The sequence below is a fragment of the Otolemur garnettii genome, unplaced genomic scaffold (assembly GCF_000181295.1).
Source record: "Otolemur garnettii isolate 467f Iridium unplaced genomic scaffold, OtoGar3 scaffold00084, whole genome shotgun sequence".
NCBI classification, from domain to species: Eukaryota; Metazoa; Chordata; class Mammalia; order Primates; family Galagidae; genus Otolemur; species Otolemur garnettii.
In genome coordinates, this window is record NW_003852479.1 from 5,401,290 (window position 1) to 5,420,910 (window position 19,621).

The 19,621-nt window shown below is 40.0% G+C and overlaps 1 protein-coding gene across 1 annotated transcript in view; it reads left to right on the forward strand.

Annotated features, from left to right (window-relative positions):
• SERPINI1 (serpin family I member 1) overlaps positions 1-19,621 on the forward strand; it is an 84,869-nt gene that overhangs the window by 45,204 nt on the left and 20,044 nt on the right. The window contains exons 2-5 of the mRNA XM_003794646.3: positions 7,544-7,811; positions 8,781-9,011; positions 10,573-10,767; positions 12,597-12,801. Coding sequence (XP_003794694.1) covers positions 7,562-7,811; positions 8,781-9,011; positions 10,573-10,767; positions 12,597-12,801 — 881 coding nt within the window. The 5' untranslated portion in view covers positions 7,544-7,561. The remainder of the gene's footprint in view (positions 1-7,543; positions 7,812-8,780; positions 9,012-10,572; positions 10,768-12,596; positions 12,802-19,621) is intronic.

The window sequence follows — 19,621 nt, forward strand, 5'->3', positions numbered from 1 at the left end:
GGCCTTTCAGAATATCCCAAGGACAAAGGATGCATGTGCTCACAGCTCTATCTGCCTGCATGCGTGTCGTCCACTGTGGGGTCCTTTGCAAGCACTGGGTTTTTATTTCACCAGGAGATCACCATTCACGTGGGGTCCTTTGTGAAGCACTGGGTTTTGTTTCACCAGGAGATCACCACTCACGTGTGGTCCACTGTGGGGTCCTTTGTGACACACTGGGTTTTGTTTCACCAGGAGATCACTATGTGGTGGACACCTTGTCACTCAGAGGAAGGTGATATTCTCAAGCGCCCCTTGGTTCCCTCTGCACACAGCCTTTTCCTGCTCAGAGCTGCCATCACTGAGGACCATCCCACTGAGGACAACTCCAGACTTGAGTTTAAAGGAAAACTGAGCTGTGAGAGCAGCCACCTTTCAAAATGTCGAGTGAGGAACAAAGAGCAACATACAGGCTAAAGTCTGCACCTTCCCAGACCAGGACACATGCGTGCCCAGAGCCCATGGCTGAGCCACAGCTTCCCACTCTGGGTGCGAATTAGCTGATCTTTGGAAACTGATTTAAAGATCTGTCCTGATTGCAGAAAAGTCAGAGGCGGGACGAGGAGAGCACTGTACACGTCACAGCCAAGGAAATTCACTAAAGTACAGATTGTTTCAGAAGGTTGTGGCTTTTTTTTTTTTTCTGCAGATTCTTTGAAAACTTCCCAGCTCCATTGCTGCTGATCTAACTTAAGCCGTTCTCTTAGTAAGTCAGGAAATAAAGGCGTGGAGACTTCAACTTGTTCCAAATGTCACCCAGGGAGCCAGTACAGACCGAAGTTAGAGCGGTGGCGTCCAACCTCCCATTTTCCAAAGACCCACTGTAGTGTTTTCACTACTCCATGGCAAAATGAAAAAAAGCAGTTAATTTTCATGACTGCAAGTATATCCCGTTGAAGGAACTGTTTTATTTACATGATAAAATGTTCATCCTTTTATGGGATGGTAAGAGGCATTATTTCTGTTATTTTCTCCCCATCTCAATGTATTGATAAAATAAAAATTTAGCCGCCCAATTTTTGGTTCCCTCAATTAAAAGAATTACTAGTTTTTACAAGTGTGAGAATTAACAGCCCCAGGACTTCTGTTACAGTGCTCCTTCCTTATTCCCAGTAATGTTGTTGTTTTTGCTGTCGCTGGAGAAACGGCCCCTGCACGAATTTTTCTGAGCTGCTAAAGAGCAGCTCCCTTTTTCTCTCAACTCACAATTATAGGCAACATTTTTATATTTTTATTACAAATAATTGGGTCATTAAAACAACAAGACTCATTTATGGATAATCAATCTTCTTATAAGTATGATTAACTACCAGGAAACTTTTCAAACTGTCCTTTTAGTTTTGTGTCCCAAAATTTGAGGACCTGTTTGATTGAAATGCTTTGCAGAGCAGTACACACAGACACACACAGGAACACACAGACACACACACATGCAACCACACCAGCGCTGGCAAAGCAGAGAACAGTAAGAAGTAAGAGTCACCTAATTCTCAACGCGGCTAACCCACTGCTGCTTCTCCACCACCACAGCACTCTCTGCTGCTATTCTGGTACCTCAGCCCTTGTTGTTTTTATGTTTTTGTGTAAAGCATTTTGTTCAGTAGCTTGAAAATAATAAATCTCCAGAGTAATGCTTCATGTGACAGTAACCCATTTGAGACTATGGCGATTATTATGATTGATCGTGGAGCCTGGCATTTTGTAGACTGATTTTAACACAGGAATGTTTGGTGCCCTGTTCTGTGCTTGTCCGGGGTGGCACGCTCCTCAGCGTACCACGCGCCCAGTCCCTGTGTTGTGCCAGCACCGGCGCTGGTGCCACTTTGTCGAGCTGGTCTCACACGCAGTGAGAAAACACTTTATCATAAAGGGAATGAAAATGAGCCATTCCCTCTGGCCTCAGATTAGCTTTGAGGATTCAGAAGCTCCTCTCACTGTTTCTTCTGATGCAGTGCTGTGAGCGTTTACCTCTCATTCTGTGTTAATTTAGCAAACATTTACCTAGTATTGGCCACTGACTCCATGTAATGCATTAGGTGCCCATTCTGATTATCATAAGATATACAGGATGAAGAGTCTTCTGTTTCTGCCCTTGAAAAGCCTAAGAAAAGGGAGGATCCATGTAGAGAATGACCAGAAATAGACAGAGGTGGGGGAACTGCGTACATGTCACCGGAGAGGCCAAGATAAAAATATGCCAAGATTTCAGAGGAGGGGAAGTTGCTGTTTTAACTGAAACACCAGGAAGGTATTCATGAAGAAGATGGAACAGAATCTTGGGCAGGAGGTAGGATTTGAACATATGGAACTGGGCTGGGGTAGTTTCAGAAAGAGAACTATACGCCAGGCATGATGGTTTACACCTGTGATCCCAGCACTCTGGGACACCATGGTGAGAGGATTGCCTGAGCTCAGGAGTTCAAGACCAGCCTGAGCAAAATGAGACCTCGTCTCTACTAAGAAAAGGAAAACTAGCCAGGAGTGTGCATACCTGGGTCCCAGCTACTTGGCTACTTGGGAAGCTGAGCCAGGAGAATTGCTTGAGCCCAGGAGTTTGAGGTTGCTGTGAGCTGTGACTCCACAGCACTCTACCCGGGGTGACAGAGTAAGACTCTGTCTCAAGAAAGAAAGAAAGAAAAAGAAAGAGAACAAGAACTATATAAGCCATCATTAGGGAGGGAAATTCTGGGGCACGTGGTGCAAAAGGCTGTCTGGCTGGAGTTGCAGGATCTATGAAGGCAAGTTACGGATGAGGGCATCAAAGACTGACATTTAAAAAAAAAAAAGATTTTGACATTTTAAGAAAAAAGACTGGGTTTGATTGAGCCACCTTGAACTCAAAGTCCTGGCAAGAATAAAAGAGCAAATACTCAAGAACTATCATGTCAGAAATTAAGGCAGAAATACAGCCAGACCTGGGGTTTTACTTGTTTGGAGTAATCTTAATAAGGACAAGATCTGAAGTAATTTTGTCTTGAGAGTGCAGCAGTGGGTGTGAGAAGTGTACCACAGAGAAGAGAGAGGGCAGGGCTCGTTGCACAGAGAGCACAGGGACTCAGAGCACAAAATAGGGAGGCCGACTCAGCTCACACCTGTAATCCTGGCACGTGGGGAGGCCAAGGCAGGAGGATTCCTTGAGGCCAGGAGTCTGGGACCAGTCTGGACAACCCAGTAAGCCCCCATCTCTAAAACACATAAGAAAAATTAGCTGGGCATGTTGGTACAAGCCTGTAGTGCCCGCTACTCGGGAGGTTGATACTCAGGAATTCAAGGCTGCACTGAGCCACGAGCACACCACTGCCCTTTAGCCTGGGTAACAGATCAAAACTCTGCCTTTGGAAAAAAATCTGAAAGTGTAAAAAAATAAAAAGAAAAAAAGAACAGAGGAAGGAAATCCCCATGACAGAATTTCCACTAAGCTATCAAGATATATAAAGGCAGGTTCTTGTACTCAAGGAACTCACATCATTGTGCCAAAATACCCACTGCTGGCAACAACAATCCCCAAACACTTAGGAGTAGTGAGAGGCAGAGGAGGTGGGAGGAGCCTGCTGCCAGGTCAGAAAGGGTGGAACAGACCAACACAGGTAATTTGCTGGCAAACTGGAAATCTTGCCTTCAGAAGGAGGGAAGAGAAACAGGTGTGTGTCCAGAGCGGAGATCTTCCAGTCTGAGAGTTCCCTGTTCACAGCCACAGGGCCCTGATTCCCTGCGGCTGGCGGCCGTGGAGGAGCCTCCCCCACAGACGGATGGTTCTCCTCTCCATATCCTCATATCCCAAAGATACATCAGGACTGCTGACATCTCTGTTTTCCCCTGTAAAGGGAACAGAACTGCAGGTCCCTCAGACACCCCTTCTTTCTCTTCTGGACCCTAGTGGGAGACCAGGCATTCCTAACCTGAGATCAGTGAGTATTTCAACCAGTGCATAGAATTTCCTGTTACTCCAGCGCATGCATATTTATAAAGGGGTGATTTCCTCTTCTGGTTCTCATCTGGTTTTTGAAGAGCGGCAGTAGGTCTTACTCTGGCACAGTGAGGTGAGCTCCTTGAGTGCAGAGCCTGCCCTGTGTTCCCTGACGTCTTCACGGGTCTCCCACCAGACTGGGCGGGATGGATGGCTGACATGCTGCACCAGATGGCCCGATGGGGACAAGAACGTGGTCATTTTGTTTCTAGAGCCTCTTGTCTAACTTAGAAACTCTACATACCTAGGAAACATTTTCTCATGATGCCCTTTAAGTGAGTGCTTCACACACACACACTCTCTCTCTCATTTGTTCTTTAAATACCTTTGTAGAGCAGGGATTAGTATTTTCATCTGACAGATGAGGAAGCTGAGGTTGAGAGAACACACGTTACTTGCTGAAGGTCAAACAGCACATCGGACCTGAGACTTAACTCCAAGCCTCGTTTCCAAGTCCTACATCTTCCCACTTGTCCAGAGAGGGAGAGGCAGTTTAGTTAAGTGGGTACAGCCTTTGTAAGGACGATTTGGGCTCCAGTCCTGGATTTAGCCCTTCTGTATGACCTTGGGCAGGCTCCCAATGTCCGTGAGCCCACATTTCGGTTTCTAAGATGGGGACAGAGTATTTACTCATAGGGCGATTGCAAAGCTTAAGTATGAGAATTCTTAGCTATTAATATTATCCCACTGTATATTCATTTGTAATAACAATGCCTGTTAACATAATAGATTTGACCTTATTTTCTGGAATGCTTATAGCCAAGAGGTTAGTTTTTTATGTAAGTAAAATGTTTTTATTAGCCTCAAATTTGATACTCATGTCAAATGCATCTGTTTCCAAATAGTTGTGTTATGGACTGGCAGGTGTAACCATCATACGGAGAATTTAATCCTTGGGTCTTACACAGTCACCGGGTTGCTTAGCAATTGGGATATATCTGGAGAAAGGAGTGATTAGGCAACTTCAGCCCAGCGTGTCCACAGAGTGTTCTTACATTATTGCTTCTGGGGACACATCTGTATACTATGTTGCTCTACTGAACACCGCCGGCAACTGTAACACAACCCCAAGTATTCATGAGTCTAAATGTACCTAAACATAGAATGAGTGCAGTAAAGATAAACTGAAAGAGGTAAACATGCCCTGCCTAGGGCACCCACCCTGAAAGGAGCTCACAGAACTGGACGTCCCTCTGGGGAGTCACTGAGGGAGCGAGTGTGAGGCCTCGGACACTACCTCACACTACTGTGGAGTTTATAAACACCGTACACTCAGGCTGCATTAAATGTGTAAAAAGTATTTTTCATTGTTCAGTAATAAATTCACCTTAGCTTACTACAATGTTTTTACTTTATAATCTTAAGATTTAAATTTCTCACCTGCTTAGTAGTAACGCTTAGCTTAAAACACACATGGTAAAGCTGTACAAAGATACTTTATAGCCTTATTCTATAAGTTTTTTTCTATTTTTAAAAAATGCTTTATTTTTATTTACTTTTTAAACCTTTTTTATTACAAACTAAGACACACACACACACGGTAGCCTTGGCCTGCTTGGGGTCAGCACCACCGTCTCAGTCTTCCACTCCTCCCACTAAAAGGTGTTAAGAGCCTCCTGAACGACCTGCTTGAGGCTGTTTTACAGTTTACATTTTTTATAAGCAGAGGAATACACTCTAACAATGAAAAGTGCATACATAGGTTTACACCACATCACACAAACAGGTGAGTAAAGCTTCTGTCTTTTCCCGGAGTTCTCTGGAGCCCCCGCCTGAGTAAGGACGCCCCAGCAGCCTCCCAGTGGTGGCTGAAGTTGACGGACTGGCAGGGCCGCCGTCCTGGAAGTTGTTGAAATAGTTCAAACGACTACTTACCACCAGTCTGAATAGCAGTTCAGCTTTCCAGCTGCTTGCAGGAGCAAAGTGGCAGGTGTCGGGGCCCCAGTCGCTGTCTCCAGCCCTGCCCACTCAACTGTCCGACGGGGCGCTGCACCAGCTTACTCGGGGTAGGTCTGGTTCAGGTCTCAGGTGCCCACGCACCTACAAGTCCCAGTCAGTATTAGTAAGAGTGCGTATCTCCGCAGCAGGGGAGCGCGGATCCGGCGTCCTCTGAGCAAGAAGCGCAGCCGGAGGAGGAGCCCCCGCTAACTTCTCCTGAAGATCCCGCGGCCACCTGCGGTGCAGGAGTGGACACTGCTAACCACTGATGCACATTCTCTCGTGCTCTCGTGGGTCTCACTAACGAGAGCCAATGACGTTAAATCCCTTGCCCAATCCCTATTGCCGAGGAATTTCTCACGGGTGCCTCCTACAGACGGACGCGCACACAGGAGAGAGGGGTCCGCCCGCGCACTGCTTTGCGGAAGGCCGGGCTTTTGGGGCACAGGTGTGCCAAGAGGCAGGGCCGCTACTCAGGGGTTATCTGAGCACAGATACTACCTTGTCCTCCCCAAAGAAACTGCGTCCTCAGTGCCCTGTGATTTAGTGTAAGAACCAGACGAGTCTGGAAAGTAGAAATACTTATGGAATGGGCTGGGGAACCTGCAGCCGTGGGGCCACCTGTGGCCTTTCAACCGACTCCAAATTTTAGGAGTCCAACCGACTTCCTAATAAGTCCAACCGACTTCCTAACAAATAAGGAAGATTTGTTCTGTGACGTTCAGTTGGGTTGAGAAGCTGCGCTTGGGGATCTGGAGGGCTTTGAGACGCGAGGTTCCTGCCCCTTTTTAAGGAAGCAAAAATTCAGCTTCATGCTCGACTTTGGCAGGGGGCTCCTCCTGCCCAAAGATTGTCACTGGGAGGGAGCAGCAGGCTCGTGGGAAACTGACACGAGAGGACCAGACAACCCAGGCACGTTGCGCGCTGGGTTACCACTTCCTGTGGGCTCTGCAGCGCGGGGAGCCCCCTGGGACTTGGGGCAGGTGTGTGTCTCTGCTCACCAGTTAGTAACCCAGCCATAAGATGCATTAATTTTATAAATTATAGTAAATGAATGAAGTGGCATTTTTGAATGCCTAACTCTGCTACTTCATCTTAAACCTTATAAATACTTTTTGGGTTTTATCATGCAGGGTGGCCATAAAGTTCGTGTGCAAAACTGACCTCGAACTTTATGGCCACCCTGTATTTGTCCTGGACCTACATTGTTTCGTGGAAGCTAGAATAAGTTTGAACAAAATCTCAATCAAAAATATCTGAGACAAGGCTAGGAAAAATTGATAAATTAGCATCACTAAACCTGAATTTTAATTACTTGCCGTGTATGTAACTTTATATACTCTCAACCCCATGAAGGCGGGGACAATGGCTGTTATTTCTGGGAGAATTCTAGGAATTTAGCCGTATTAGTTGTTTATTTGATCGTTAATTTTTAAAAGTAGAACCTCCTAACATTCTGTAATGAGACTTTTGTCTTACAGAGTACGTGCTCAAAAATCTTTGGTTTGCTTTACAACTTTGCCAAGAAATAGTTCTTTATACTTTTACCTGTTGCCTCATTTCTTTGAGAAAATTAACATGGAAATTCTTATTTCTTAGGCTTCAAATTATTCCACCATGGCTTCTCTTGGACTCTTCTCTCTGCTGGTTCTACAAAGTACAGCTTTCGGCGACACTTTCCTGGGTGAAAGCTTTGCTGAGTTGTCAGTGAACATGTACAACCGTCTCAGAGCCACAGGGGAAGATGAAAATATTCTCTTCTCTCCGCTGAATATTGCTCTTGCAATGGGAATGATGGAACTTGGGGCCCAGGGGTCGACCCAGAATGAAATCCGCCATTCAATGGGTTATGACAGCTTGAAAAATGGTAAGTGTGGGAGACACGACTTCTCAGGACTTTTGACTTTGACTTTTAACTCACTTATGTCGTCTTCTTATGCTAGAGGCACCAGGAAATTATCTCACTGAGATTGTATGGTGAGGAGAAGGGTTAGGAAACTGAGTAAAGGTTCTGGCTCCATTCCTGGTTGAGTCAATCTGAGGAAATTATATCTTTCTAAAACTATTATTAAAAATAAATTCCACTGTGATATACAAAAGGAAACTTCCAGTGGAGAGGGAAAGTCATATGTGAATCAATTATCATACAAATAAACGAACATTTAGAACTATGATGAGTATTACAAAGAAAGGCAACATGGTTCTCTAATATACAAATTTTGCCTAAAATCAGCTGTCTCATCCTTTTCTAAATAATATCCAAGAAATTTTTTGAAATATTGTCTTATAAAAATTGTATTTATCGAAGGACATTTCTAGCCAAAAGGTATCTTGTGCCCACTTTGGTGTGATATATACTTTCTATTTTAATACTTTTAATATACGTGTGAATTAACTCGTGAAAAGGTTAAGAAATAGTATGTTCTAATTTCCTAGTTATAAGATTTTGTAAAAGTCTACTGAGTAAAATTTAAAGACATATCTTGGATTTTAAAGAAGATAATTTATTCTAATTATTATAAAACAGAACTGATTTGATGAGAGCAATCTGAGTACCTTCAAAGAAAACAACTTTAATCTCCACCTTGTGGATTCCAGAAAGATAACAATGAAATAAAAATAATATCAGTTAGTAATATGAAGCTGCAAAAAGTTAATTAGACCATCTAGAAATAGCACATCCATTGGAACCTCCTTACCCTGTCAATATGGGAACAGGCTGGTCTCTCTTCCCTCGGGCCCTGGCGCTGTGAACCGGCCTGTGCTTTAAGGCCTCTTCCCCTGATCTTTCTCTGAGTTTATCCCACTAATGAACGTGTCCCTTGTCATCTTGTAGGTGAAGAATTTCCTTTCTTAGAGGATTTTTCTAACATGGTAGCTGCCGAAAAGAGCCAGTATGTGATGAAAATGGCCAATTCCCTCTTTGTGCAGAATGGATTTCATGTCAATGATGAGTTTTTGAAAATGTTGAAAAAATTCTTTAACGCAGAAGTGTACCACGTGGACTTCAGCCAAAATATAGCGGCGGCCGCTCACATCAACGAGTGGGTGCAGAACAACACAAACGGTATGTCCCTGGCGTCCTCTCTCTCTGCTGGCTTAACCTTTTACTTCTGAAAGCATTTATTCTCTTCTTTTACATTCTGAGTGTTAGCTAGCGTTTAGTTGAGAATCTAATAATTATTTTGTATAAAGTGTATTTTAGAAATATTGTTTATGAATGAACATTTGAGAAAGTTAAACCTTTTGGCATATATAGAAGTCAACCCTGATAATCGGAAGTCTGTGCTCTCTGATGGGATTCCTCTGTAGAGCAATCTTAACTACTGTACGGAATTTTGCTTGAGCTGTTTAATAAATTAGTTACTAGATAAAATGGCAGTTGGTGGGTAGCTTAACAATATAGTTAATGTAGATTAAGAGAGTTAAACATAGAGTTTAAGGATGTTTCTTGCCTTTTAAACTATAGAACTTATTTGGTCATTAAAAAAAATTGTATAGGATTCATTTTTTTTAAAGCTGGCCATTTGGGGCAGCACCTGTGGCTCAAAGGAGTAGGGCACTGGACCCGTATACTGGAGGTGGCAGGTTCAAACCCAGCCCCAGCCAAAAAATAAAAATAAAGAAATAAATTAAGCTGCCCATTTTAAGCCCAAACCAATGAAGAGGAATTAGAATGAGATGCATTTATCCTATATTTTATTTACATTTTGTATCTTTAAAATGTAGTTAAGGCTTCCAAATGTCTGCTTTTCAACTTTACTCGCAAAATAATTGAAATTAGGATCCACAGATTGAGGCTACATTAAAAATAGATGACTATAGCTGCTCATTAAATGAAGTCATGTTGTCAAAACTCTTTCAATGTTAATCTAAAATTTTATGTTGGAACAAAAACACCTGAGCAGATACTCGGCACCCCATAATCCCCCAAATGTGGAGGCACCTTTTACTTAAGAAGTAAAAAAATAGGATCAAAACTGGCTCTGTATTCTCTCATTTTATTAAGCATGATATTAAAATATAAGATAAAAGAAACATATCAAGTTTTTTTAACATACAAAGAATAAATTAAGAGTAATAATACATCTGTAATAGATTGAATTATTAAAATGCTTGTTTTCAAACTTCTTTGGACACTTCAGCAAGCTGCAAAGACCTAATAGCTTTTAAAATAGATTTGGAAAGGAAAATTTCCAATGATAAAAAGCAACGCATCCAGAGTTAAATTGGCTTTCACTAATCTGTTTTCACCTATTCAAAAGGAGCTTTTATGTTAATAGAAGAATGTTTCAATTGGATAACACTGAATAATATAACTTGTTGAAAAATAAACAGCATTTATTCTGAGTGCTTACCCAGTGAAGAGGTTTCCATCTCTCATCACCACTAGAAGGTGGTGAAGGTTCAGAGTCTGATGCCCCATTTGCTACTTATATAATTTTATTGTGTGTGCATGTATATATTTTTTCCTTTGAAAGTAAGGTACGTTTTATTTTTATTATAAATTTGGTACAAGGTGTTTCTGCAACACTTTATCAGAGGGGCAGTTTGATAATCTATTAGTTCTCCTTCACCTTCCAATTTAACGCGAATTTTTATTTGTTCATTTTTCTGTCCCCAAATAGATCTGTTGAGAGATTTGGTATCCTCAAGGGACTTTGATGCTGCCACTCACCTGGCCCTCATCAATGCTGTGTATTTCAAGGGGAACTGGAAGTCACAGTTTAGACCTGAAAATACTAGAACATTTTCTTTCACTAAAGATGATGAAAGTGAAGTTCAAATTCCAATGATGTATCAACAAGGAGAATTTTATTATGGTGAGACGCTTTGGCTTTTATTTCCCTCTTCTTGCAGTATACCAACAACTTTCTAAGAAGGAACGTCAAATATCCATCATTCTAGCTCCTTGCCAATTTAATGCAGGCTACAATTCCATTTCCTTGGCTCTATTTGCAAAGTCCGTTAATTAGATCTTGAGTGAGTATTACATGCACTGACAGTTTTCCAATCTATCTTTTCAATTTATAAATTCGATCACATCTGCAGAATTGCTTCATTTATCTAAAAATACCTAACGTTGTGCAAAAACATTCTGGTTCACTCCAAAAAGTCGCCCAGCTCTGGGAGGGTTTTTAGGGAACCAGAAGCTTCAGCGAGACTTGATTTGGGCTCTGCACCGCCTGTATAGCCATCACATAGTCACACTATGACTTGTATAGTTGTAGGATGGCCAGACATAACTGTCCTTTCATTGTTCTGCTCATCGAGAGCCTATAATTTGTGATGTGACTCACTGTCTTCAGCACTGGTATTATTCTCCCAGATGTTTCACTGAACTCTTCACACAGTTAGATATCACTCCTTCCTGTACACTATTACAAATTATATTAATTTATTAATACATAAGCAGAAATGCTATTTTAAGACAAGTACCTGTAAAACTATAGCTTATTCTATTTAAAAGTCTATGGTGATATTAAAAAGACTGTAATCACAGCTGACTGGGTTAACAATGAAAATAAGATATGAAAACCAAAATGTTTAGTGTGATGTGTAAGGGACCTGATCAGTTATCGGAAAATATTCATAACAAATATAGTACGCTTATTTTTGAAAATAGGAAAATTTTAAAGTAGTGGGAGAATAGTTTTTTAAAAGATGTATAGTATATATATATATATTTGGGTGTTGTATATATAACGAATTTAAATATTTTTTAAAGAAAGCTTCAATTTGTGTGTGCATATGCACGCACACACACACACACATACATATACATACACACACTCAGTAGGTACCAAAAAATGTATACATATTTTAAAAAAGGAAAAAACTGTACTAAATTTGTGATACTCAAGTCACATTTGACTTCTGCAATTACAAGAAGTGTTCAATGTAACTAGTACTCACCTTTTGTCATCAGTACATATTGAATAGTACAGTCTTAATATTCTAAATTTTCTCCTTTACTAAAATGTATAGACATTTTGGGCACCTTCATGTGTGTGTGTGTGTGTGCATATGTATTTATGATGTGGCTGAATTCATAGAGCTCAAAGCCAATTAGTTAATTTACCTACTTACCTAACTTAGAGACCTGAATTATTACAAGTGTACTAGGTAGCTATTGTAGAATGCTTGGGTTTCATTTTGGTTATCCAATCTTTGCCTCAAAACTTGTAGTATTGGTGATAATAGAATTCCAGGTATCATATGGTCAAAGTTTCCCTTCTTAGAAACCAAATGGATATTATGAAATGTAATTTATATCCAACTTGGAGCCAGGGCTTTATTGTTCTAACCAGGAGTTTTCATTGTTTCTAATGATATCCTTTAAATATATTGAATTATCTCATTGTAAAAAGTAAAAGTAAGTCTAGAGAACATGTTATGACAAACGGGAAGTTGAATTCTAAAATAAATTAATAAAATTAATTAAATAAATTTAATTAATAATTAAATAAATAAATTCTCAGGGCCGAAGATTCATTTGCATTTCTGGGCCTGTTTTCAAATAAGCCCTCTTTTTCTTGGATGCCTGAATTTCTTAGGTTCTATATGCCATTTTAGAATAAACTTATAACAAATTTAATTTAAAGGAAAACTTCAATATAGGCCTTTTACGGCCTTTTTATTTTCATTGCAGGGGAATTTAGTGATGGCTCCAATGAGGCTGGAGGAATCTACCAAGTCCTTGAAATACCATATGAGGGCGATGAGATAAGCATGATGCTGGCCCTGTCCAGGCAGGAAGTCCCCCTGGCTACTCTAGAGCCACTGGTCAAACCACAACTGATTGAAGAATGGGCCAACTCCGTGAAGAAGCAGAAAGTGGAAGTCTACCTGCCCAGGTGAGAGTCTACCTGCCCAGGTGAGAGTCTACCTGCCCAGGTGAGAGGCAGCCTGGAGGGAGGGCCGTCAGTGAAGGGATGACCTAGAACACCTCTATGAACTCCTTTTGAATTTTAAGTCTTGTACCACTCTCTTCTTCTTCTGATTTATTTTTAATTTTAGCCTTTTTCATACTCCTGAGACAAACGCTCAGGTCCTGAGACATGGTCCTGAGCCAAACGCTCACTTATTGATTCATTTGGTGCAATTTTTCAAGACCTAATTTCAGATACAGTTCAACAGTCTTTGCTTTGCTTAGGAGATTTTTAAATCTATTGTCTCTGAACATAATTGCCATTGACAGTCTTCTGTATTTTATTAATATTTAAAGTTGATTATTGTTGGGGAGTAAAATATCCCTGATGCTGCTGGGAGAGTCGCAAGCTAGTCACCGTGCTGGGTGCTGAGATGCAGACGTAACCAGCAGCAAGATACCACTCTGCTCAAAATTATCCCCGTGGCTGAAAAAACAAAATCCACGCAAGGCCTTTAATGACCTAACTACCATCCTCTTCCTCAACCCCAACTCCGCCCACTCACATCAGACATTGGGAAGCATGTTTTATCCATACTTGGAGTTATGCCACATCCATCATGCTCTTTTCTGGCCTGTCTCCATTTACTTTCCTGTCTCAGCTTAAACTGCCCCTCACCTCTCTTTGCTACCTTGCTACTTAGCCTCTGGTGCAGCCCTGGCTCTCGTTCTTCTAGGAAGCCCTCCCAGAGCTGCCCGATGGTGCAAGTGGCCCTCACCTTTGCCTCACTGAAACCCTCTCCCCTGCTGTCACCTACTGTCACCTGCTGTCATCCCCCAACACTTCACCTTTGTGTGGCTCTCATTTTCCTTCTGCGGAGACTTCAAGGGTACAGCTAGTTCTCTCCCCTATAAGTTCTTACAAAACATTACCCAACAGAAGATATTTATTCTGCCCTTGAATCCCTTAATACCCAGGATGCAAGGTAGGCCAATAAACAGATATAATGTTTATAAAAATGATGTGTAAAAGAATATCCACCAAAAGCTGAGATTCTACCAGTACACAATTATATACTGCTGAATGAATTCAACTTGTACCCTCTAACCCTGTAAAAAAGAAAAAAATCAGTAAATAACAGGTAAGTATGTATGTATATATGTGTGGGTGTGGAAGTAGAGTTTTAACACTTATTCTATATTAAGAAAATTGTTCAAATATGACTGATTACTATGAACATTGAAAGGTAATAAATAACATATTAGTATTAAAGCTAAATTACTGGCTGGATGTGATGGCTCATGCCTATAATCCTAGCACTTTGGGAGGCCAATGCAGAAGGCTTGCTGAAGGCCAGGAGTTTGAGACCAGCCTGAACAAGAGTGCATTAACTAACTCATCTTTATTCTACTTTTAGGAATTATCATTTAAAAGTTATATCATATGTATACACCAGATTTTCTAAAAAATAAGCTGGTGGTTTGCTTATATTGATGAAAAAGACCTATTTGAACTGTAGATATTTTTGGCTAGAAAATTATATCATGTAATATATTAAAAATATTAATGTATGATATGGTATGTGATATATTCAATTATATAGCAATACATTATGTTTAGATTCATTATATATCAATGCATTATATTTAGAATCATAATATATAACTATATATATAGTGCTCTATATTTCTTAGACCACATATAGCATATAACCATAACCCCAATGGTAGAGTTTTTTCTTTTTGGCTTAGGTATTTAGCATATGTAACTTCCTATGAAGTGTTTTCCCATGACAAAACACTTATGTAGAAAGATTCTACTGTAAGTCTATTCCCAAGGACAGGTGGTCAGTGAAAACCTAATAAATACAGCCAAGTTTTAAAAATACTTGATACGTTTACATGGATGGAGCTGGAAAATATTCTTCTTAGTGAAGTATCTCAGGAATGGAAAAAAAAATATCCAATGTACTCAGTAACTATTATGAAACCAATTTTCACTCACACTTTCATATGAAATATGAATCACAACTATAGCCCAGGATGAAGGAGAGAAGGGGAGGGGGGTGTTGGAGAGAGGGAGGGGGACCACAGCCATGGAGCATTTTGCAAGGGCACAAGTCAAATCTATCAAGTATTGAACACAAATGTTTTAACACAGTGATTAAGTAAATGAGGTGAAAGCTATGTTAATTAGCAGGATGTAACCACTCCTATTTGTACAAAAAATCCACACATGGAATCCCACACAGGCATAAATGTATTCATGATCTATGTATATATGACTCAATAAAAGGAAAAAAAATACTTGATAGTTGACTTTTACACACTTAATATGTAAACAATGTATTTTAACTCCAGAGAACAATTTGCTTTTGAACTAAATAACAATCTAAATCAGGCCTAGACTTGTTATACGTTTAGTCTGTGATGACCCTCACCTGGTCACCTTTTATCATTAATTTAGCATTTTCCTTGCATTTTACGGGGAATTCCTCTTAATAATTGACAAATTCTGTAGTGTTGTTAATGGTTCTTTTATTAAATACAAGAGTGAAGTGCAACGTCGCCAAATGCTTGGGTTCTGTGAGGAGGTGAGTTATTTAGGAGAATCTTAACAGAATTCTGAAGGAATGCTTAATAAGTCCCATGTATTCTCATTCCATCCTAGTCATGAGAAAATGTGGCCTCCGGGTCCTGTCCACTGAGAAATTGAATGTGGCAGCGGGAGAAAATTAAATCTGCATTTTCTAAGAATACTCTTCAATTATGAAATAGTTTCACTCTCTTGCTTATTTTAATGCTGTTACTAAACTAGGCTCAGCTAATTACCAAGTATCCATTTTTCCAGGAGTTCCACGACTCTCCTTCTGTACAGCTACAGAGGCCAGATAGGATAAATTTGGCTTCCGTTTATAAGAAATTAACTGTCTTCAAAGACTTACAGTAATGAGTGGGAAACAATCCATCCTCCGTTTTACATTAGTGTCCACTAAATGTTTAATGAAGGGGAAGATTTATCCAGTGACCCAGTTTTAGCAAAGGTAAAAATGTTTGTAACAGTTACGTTCTAGGCTTACTCCAGTGTCAGTATCTAATGGTTTCTATAGTTCTGTTCATAGACAGATAAAACTCTGAAAATGCAAATTTGCTTTTCTGTAATTTGACCATATTCCTTTTTAACAGGTACTTTTACTTTGTTTTATACTAGAGATTATATAAACAATTTTAAAGTACTGCCTTTAAAAGAGGCAGAGGTATTGGGAGGGAGGGTGGGTGGGGAGAGGTGTGTAGAAAAAGTAATTACTTTGTATTTTTGCAATTTTCCCCTTGAAAAATAAATCTTACATGTATTTGGTGCTAAATTAAATTTTTTTTTTCCGTACAAAGTACAAGAATCTATTCAAGAGAGAGTAGAATTGCTATAGCCCTGTGATATCACCAAATCCTATGAAATACCACAATATTTATACATAGTTGTACATCTCTAAGATTTAAATAAAATTGCCAGATCTTTTTCCTAAATATTCATGATAGCAAAAATAGTTTGTCTAATAAATAATATGTACACATAAAATATCTATATAGTATTTGGAATAAAACCTGGCACAATGTAAGCACCATGTGCTTATTACCTATTGCTAATATTATTGGGTTCTTTTTTGTTTTTTTTGTGGCTGGGGCTGGGTTTGAACCCGCCACCTCCAGCATATGGGGCTGATGCCCTACTCTTTTGAGCCATAGGAACCACCTGGTTTTCTTTTCTTTTTTCTCCTTTGAGCCATAGGAACACCTGGTTTTCTTTTCTTTTTTCTCCTTTGAGCCATAGGAACCACCTGGTTTTTTTTTTTTTTTTTTTTTTTTTTTTTTTTTTTTTTTAGTGTACCTCTGAAGTCCTACTATTTACCTTGTGCTAACCTTACAGGTATCATTATATATACCTTTCTAGGAATAGAATTTCTTTAAAAGTCCAGCCCAGTGTCTAATTTTCTTTTCATTCTTTACTAATACATAATATCTTAGGTATGAGGATATTTTTCTAAAACCAGCATCAAATATTTTAATACTTGGAGTGCTGATGCACCTCACTGTGGTCCACTCCAACTTTTTCAGCCTCAGATTTGCTGAGTGTTGGAAAGGATGTGAAAGGTTTTCCCCTTGTTACCAGAAACCATCCTGATGTTTTGAAATGATTGTCTATTAATGAAGCATTTTAGTTTCATGTTTCTAAAAGAAAACCGATACATAAACCATCTGATTTTGTTCTTTGACATAACTGCTTTCATTAGGTTTTCCTGCAAAGTGATTGATTTGTTTTTTAATTTCTTGTCTATTTTATAATCTCCCACGTCAGGTATATTCATTCTTTTGCTTCCGAGTCTACTCAGTCCTTATTCTTCTGCCCTCAATGGACATCTCTGACTTTTTCAGGTAGAAAGTTGCAAATGTAAAATTACATGGTATGCCTTTCCTAAGACAGGCCTGCCTTTTGGTTTTGCAAAAACAGTATTGTGGCTTTTTATTTTTGTACTCAATGAAATGTAAAATCTTCCTCGAACATAGTTTCATTTTTAAAAGCCATTATTGGACTTGGTGAATTTGCAGTCAGAAAGACTTTAGTCCATACCCTCCCTCTACCGCCTCTGGCCTGTGTGACTATGGACAGATGCTGAGCTTTCTAGAGAGTTAATCTGTTCTTCTGGAGCCTGGAGATAACCATACCTATCACACAGAGTTGTTGGAGATCATTACAGAAATTATTAAACAAGATGCCATATCTATAAAAGGATTTGCACAGTGCCTGGAACAGGGTAAGCGCTCAATACATGGGGGATGATAATTATTATCTGTATTAACATTAGTCTGTCTTATGAGGAGAGAGATAAAAATCACTATTGTTCAATAGTTTGGTAAGAAAAAAGGCCCATGAATGGACAAATGGATATTATTTATATTCTGTGTTCAACTTTGAACGAAAATCTTATAAACTCCTGATTTTTCTTTAAATTTCAAATGAATATAGCCTATTAGGTTCCATTATTTGCATTTGTTAGGTGAAGCCCAAGTTGTAGTTGTGCCCCTCCCCCAGAGGATGTGCCATAGACCCTTCCATTGTACCCATTAGGGGGGAGCCCACCAATCCCCTGCCTCTTCCCTCCTCCCTCCCATCTCCCTCTTACCCCCAACTCGAGTGCAATTGTTTTTTTCTCTTGTGTGGGTGCGTATTACATCACCTACTGGTTTCATATTAGCATTGAGTACATTGGATACTTGCTTTTCCATTCTTGTGATGCTTTATTATGGAAACGTTCTCCAACTCCATCCAGGTTAATACGAAAGATGTAAAATCACCATCTTTTTTATGGCTGAATAGTATTGTGTAGGATACATACATCCCATAATCTTTTCATGTGTTGCGGGGCACTTGGGTTGATTCCACCTCTTGACAATTATGAACTGAGCTGCAATAAATATTCTAATGCAAATGTCCTCATGCTAAAATGATTTTTTTTTCTGGGTAGATACCTAGTAATGGGATTAGGGGATCAAATGGAAGGTCTACTTTTAGTTCTTTGAGGCAAACACCTAGATTTATTGTCACTTCAACCTATGTGGCTGTCCTATGCCAGATACTATAAACATTAAAAAGACTAAGACACTAGATTTGACGAATTTAGCATATGAATTAATACAGCTATTTAATCAAATTATTCCAATTACTACTAGAATGTAAATACATCATATCTTAACACCTATAATAGGAACACGTGACGCATCACTGGGACGTAGCAGACAGTATTGATAAAGTGCCCTTCCTGGATGCCTCCTGCACGCGAGCACCATCCTGAGACCTTTAGAAACCTTATTTAACCCTCCAGGAACACTGTGAACACCACAAATAAATCTGAGACTGCAGACGTCGGAGTGGGCCACACTGAGGCACATCCACACTCCATGTATTAAGATATTTGATGCTGATTTTAGAAAGATATTCTTATGCCTGAGATATTATACACATAGATACCACTAAGTAAAAGCTGGAAAGAAAGAGTATACGTTGAAGAGGGTAAAATTTGAGTCAGATTTTTACTCAGGATGGGCATTTTTTGCATGTTCAAACTGCGGCTCTGAAATTAAGGGAGTCGCCCAAGTTTACTTGAATCAATGACTTATCACCTGACCGGCCAGCTGCAAGAGTGTGAAAGAAAGCAGTTACTCCTAAGAAGTAAACAGAATCCCCTCCCGATATTTTCTTTCACTTTGTCATTTGAGATGGACCAGGACATGTATAAAAGCACATGGGTCCATACCCTGCTCTGCCATTTATTAGCCAAGTTATTTCATCTGTCTGGCCCTCAGTTTCTTCCTCCCACCCCCCAAACTAGTAATAATACTGACCTCAGAGGGCTGGTGATATTTAATCTGGTTTTGTACTCGTGGAGAAGTTTCTGGGGTATAGTACTTCCATATGAGGGTTCAAAAAGTGAATAACACAATAAACACGCCCCCCCCCACCCCACGCACATATCACTGTAAGCCACTGAACGTTTCTCTAAGACATTCTGCGTTTTCCTTTTCATTCCTTTTCTGAATGTGCACCACAGAATAACTTACTTTCACAGTCAAAATCTGCTTTGGTAGAAAACCAAAGAAACAAGGTGAAGTCCAGGTTTGACGAATGAGCGCTGGTTTAGTGCTGTGACGTACCTGTGCTCACGGGTTGGTCAGTCTCATTCCATAATCACAAGTCTGCCACGCCTGTTCCCCCAGTCTTTCCCCATGTTTGTAGCAACCGCTCTCTTCTC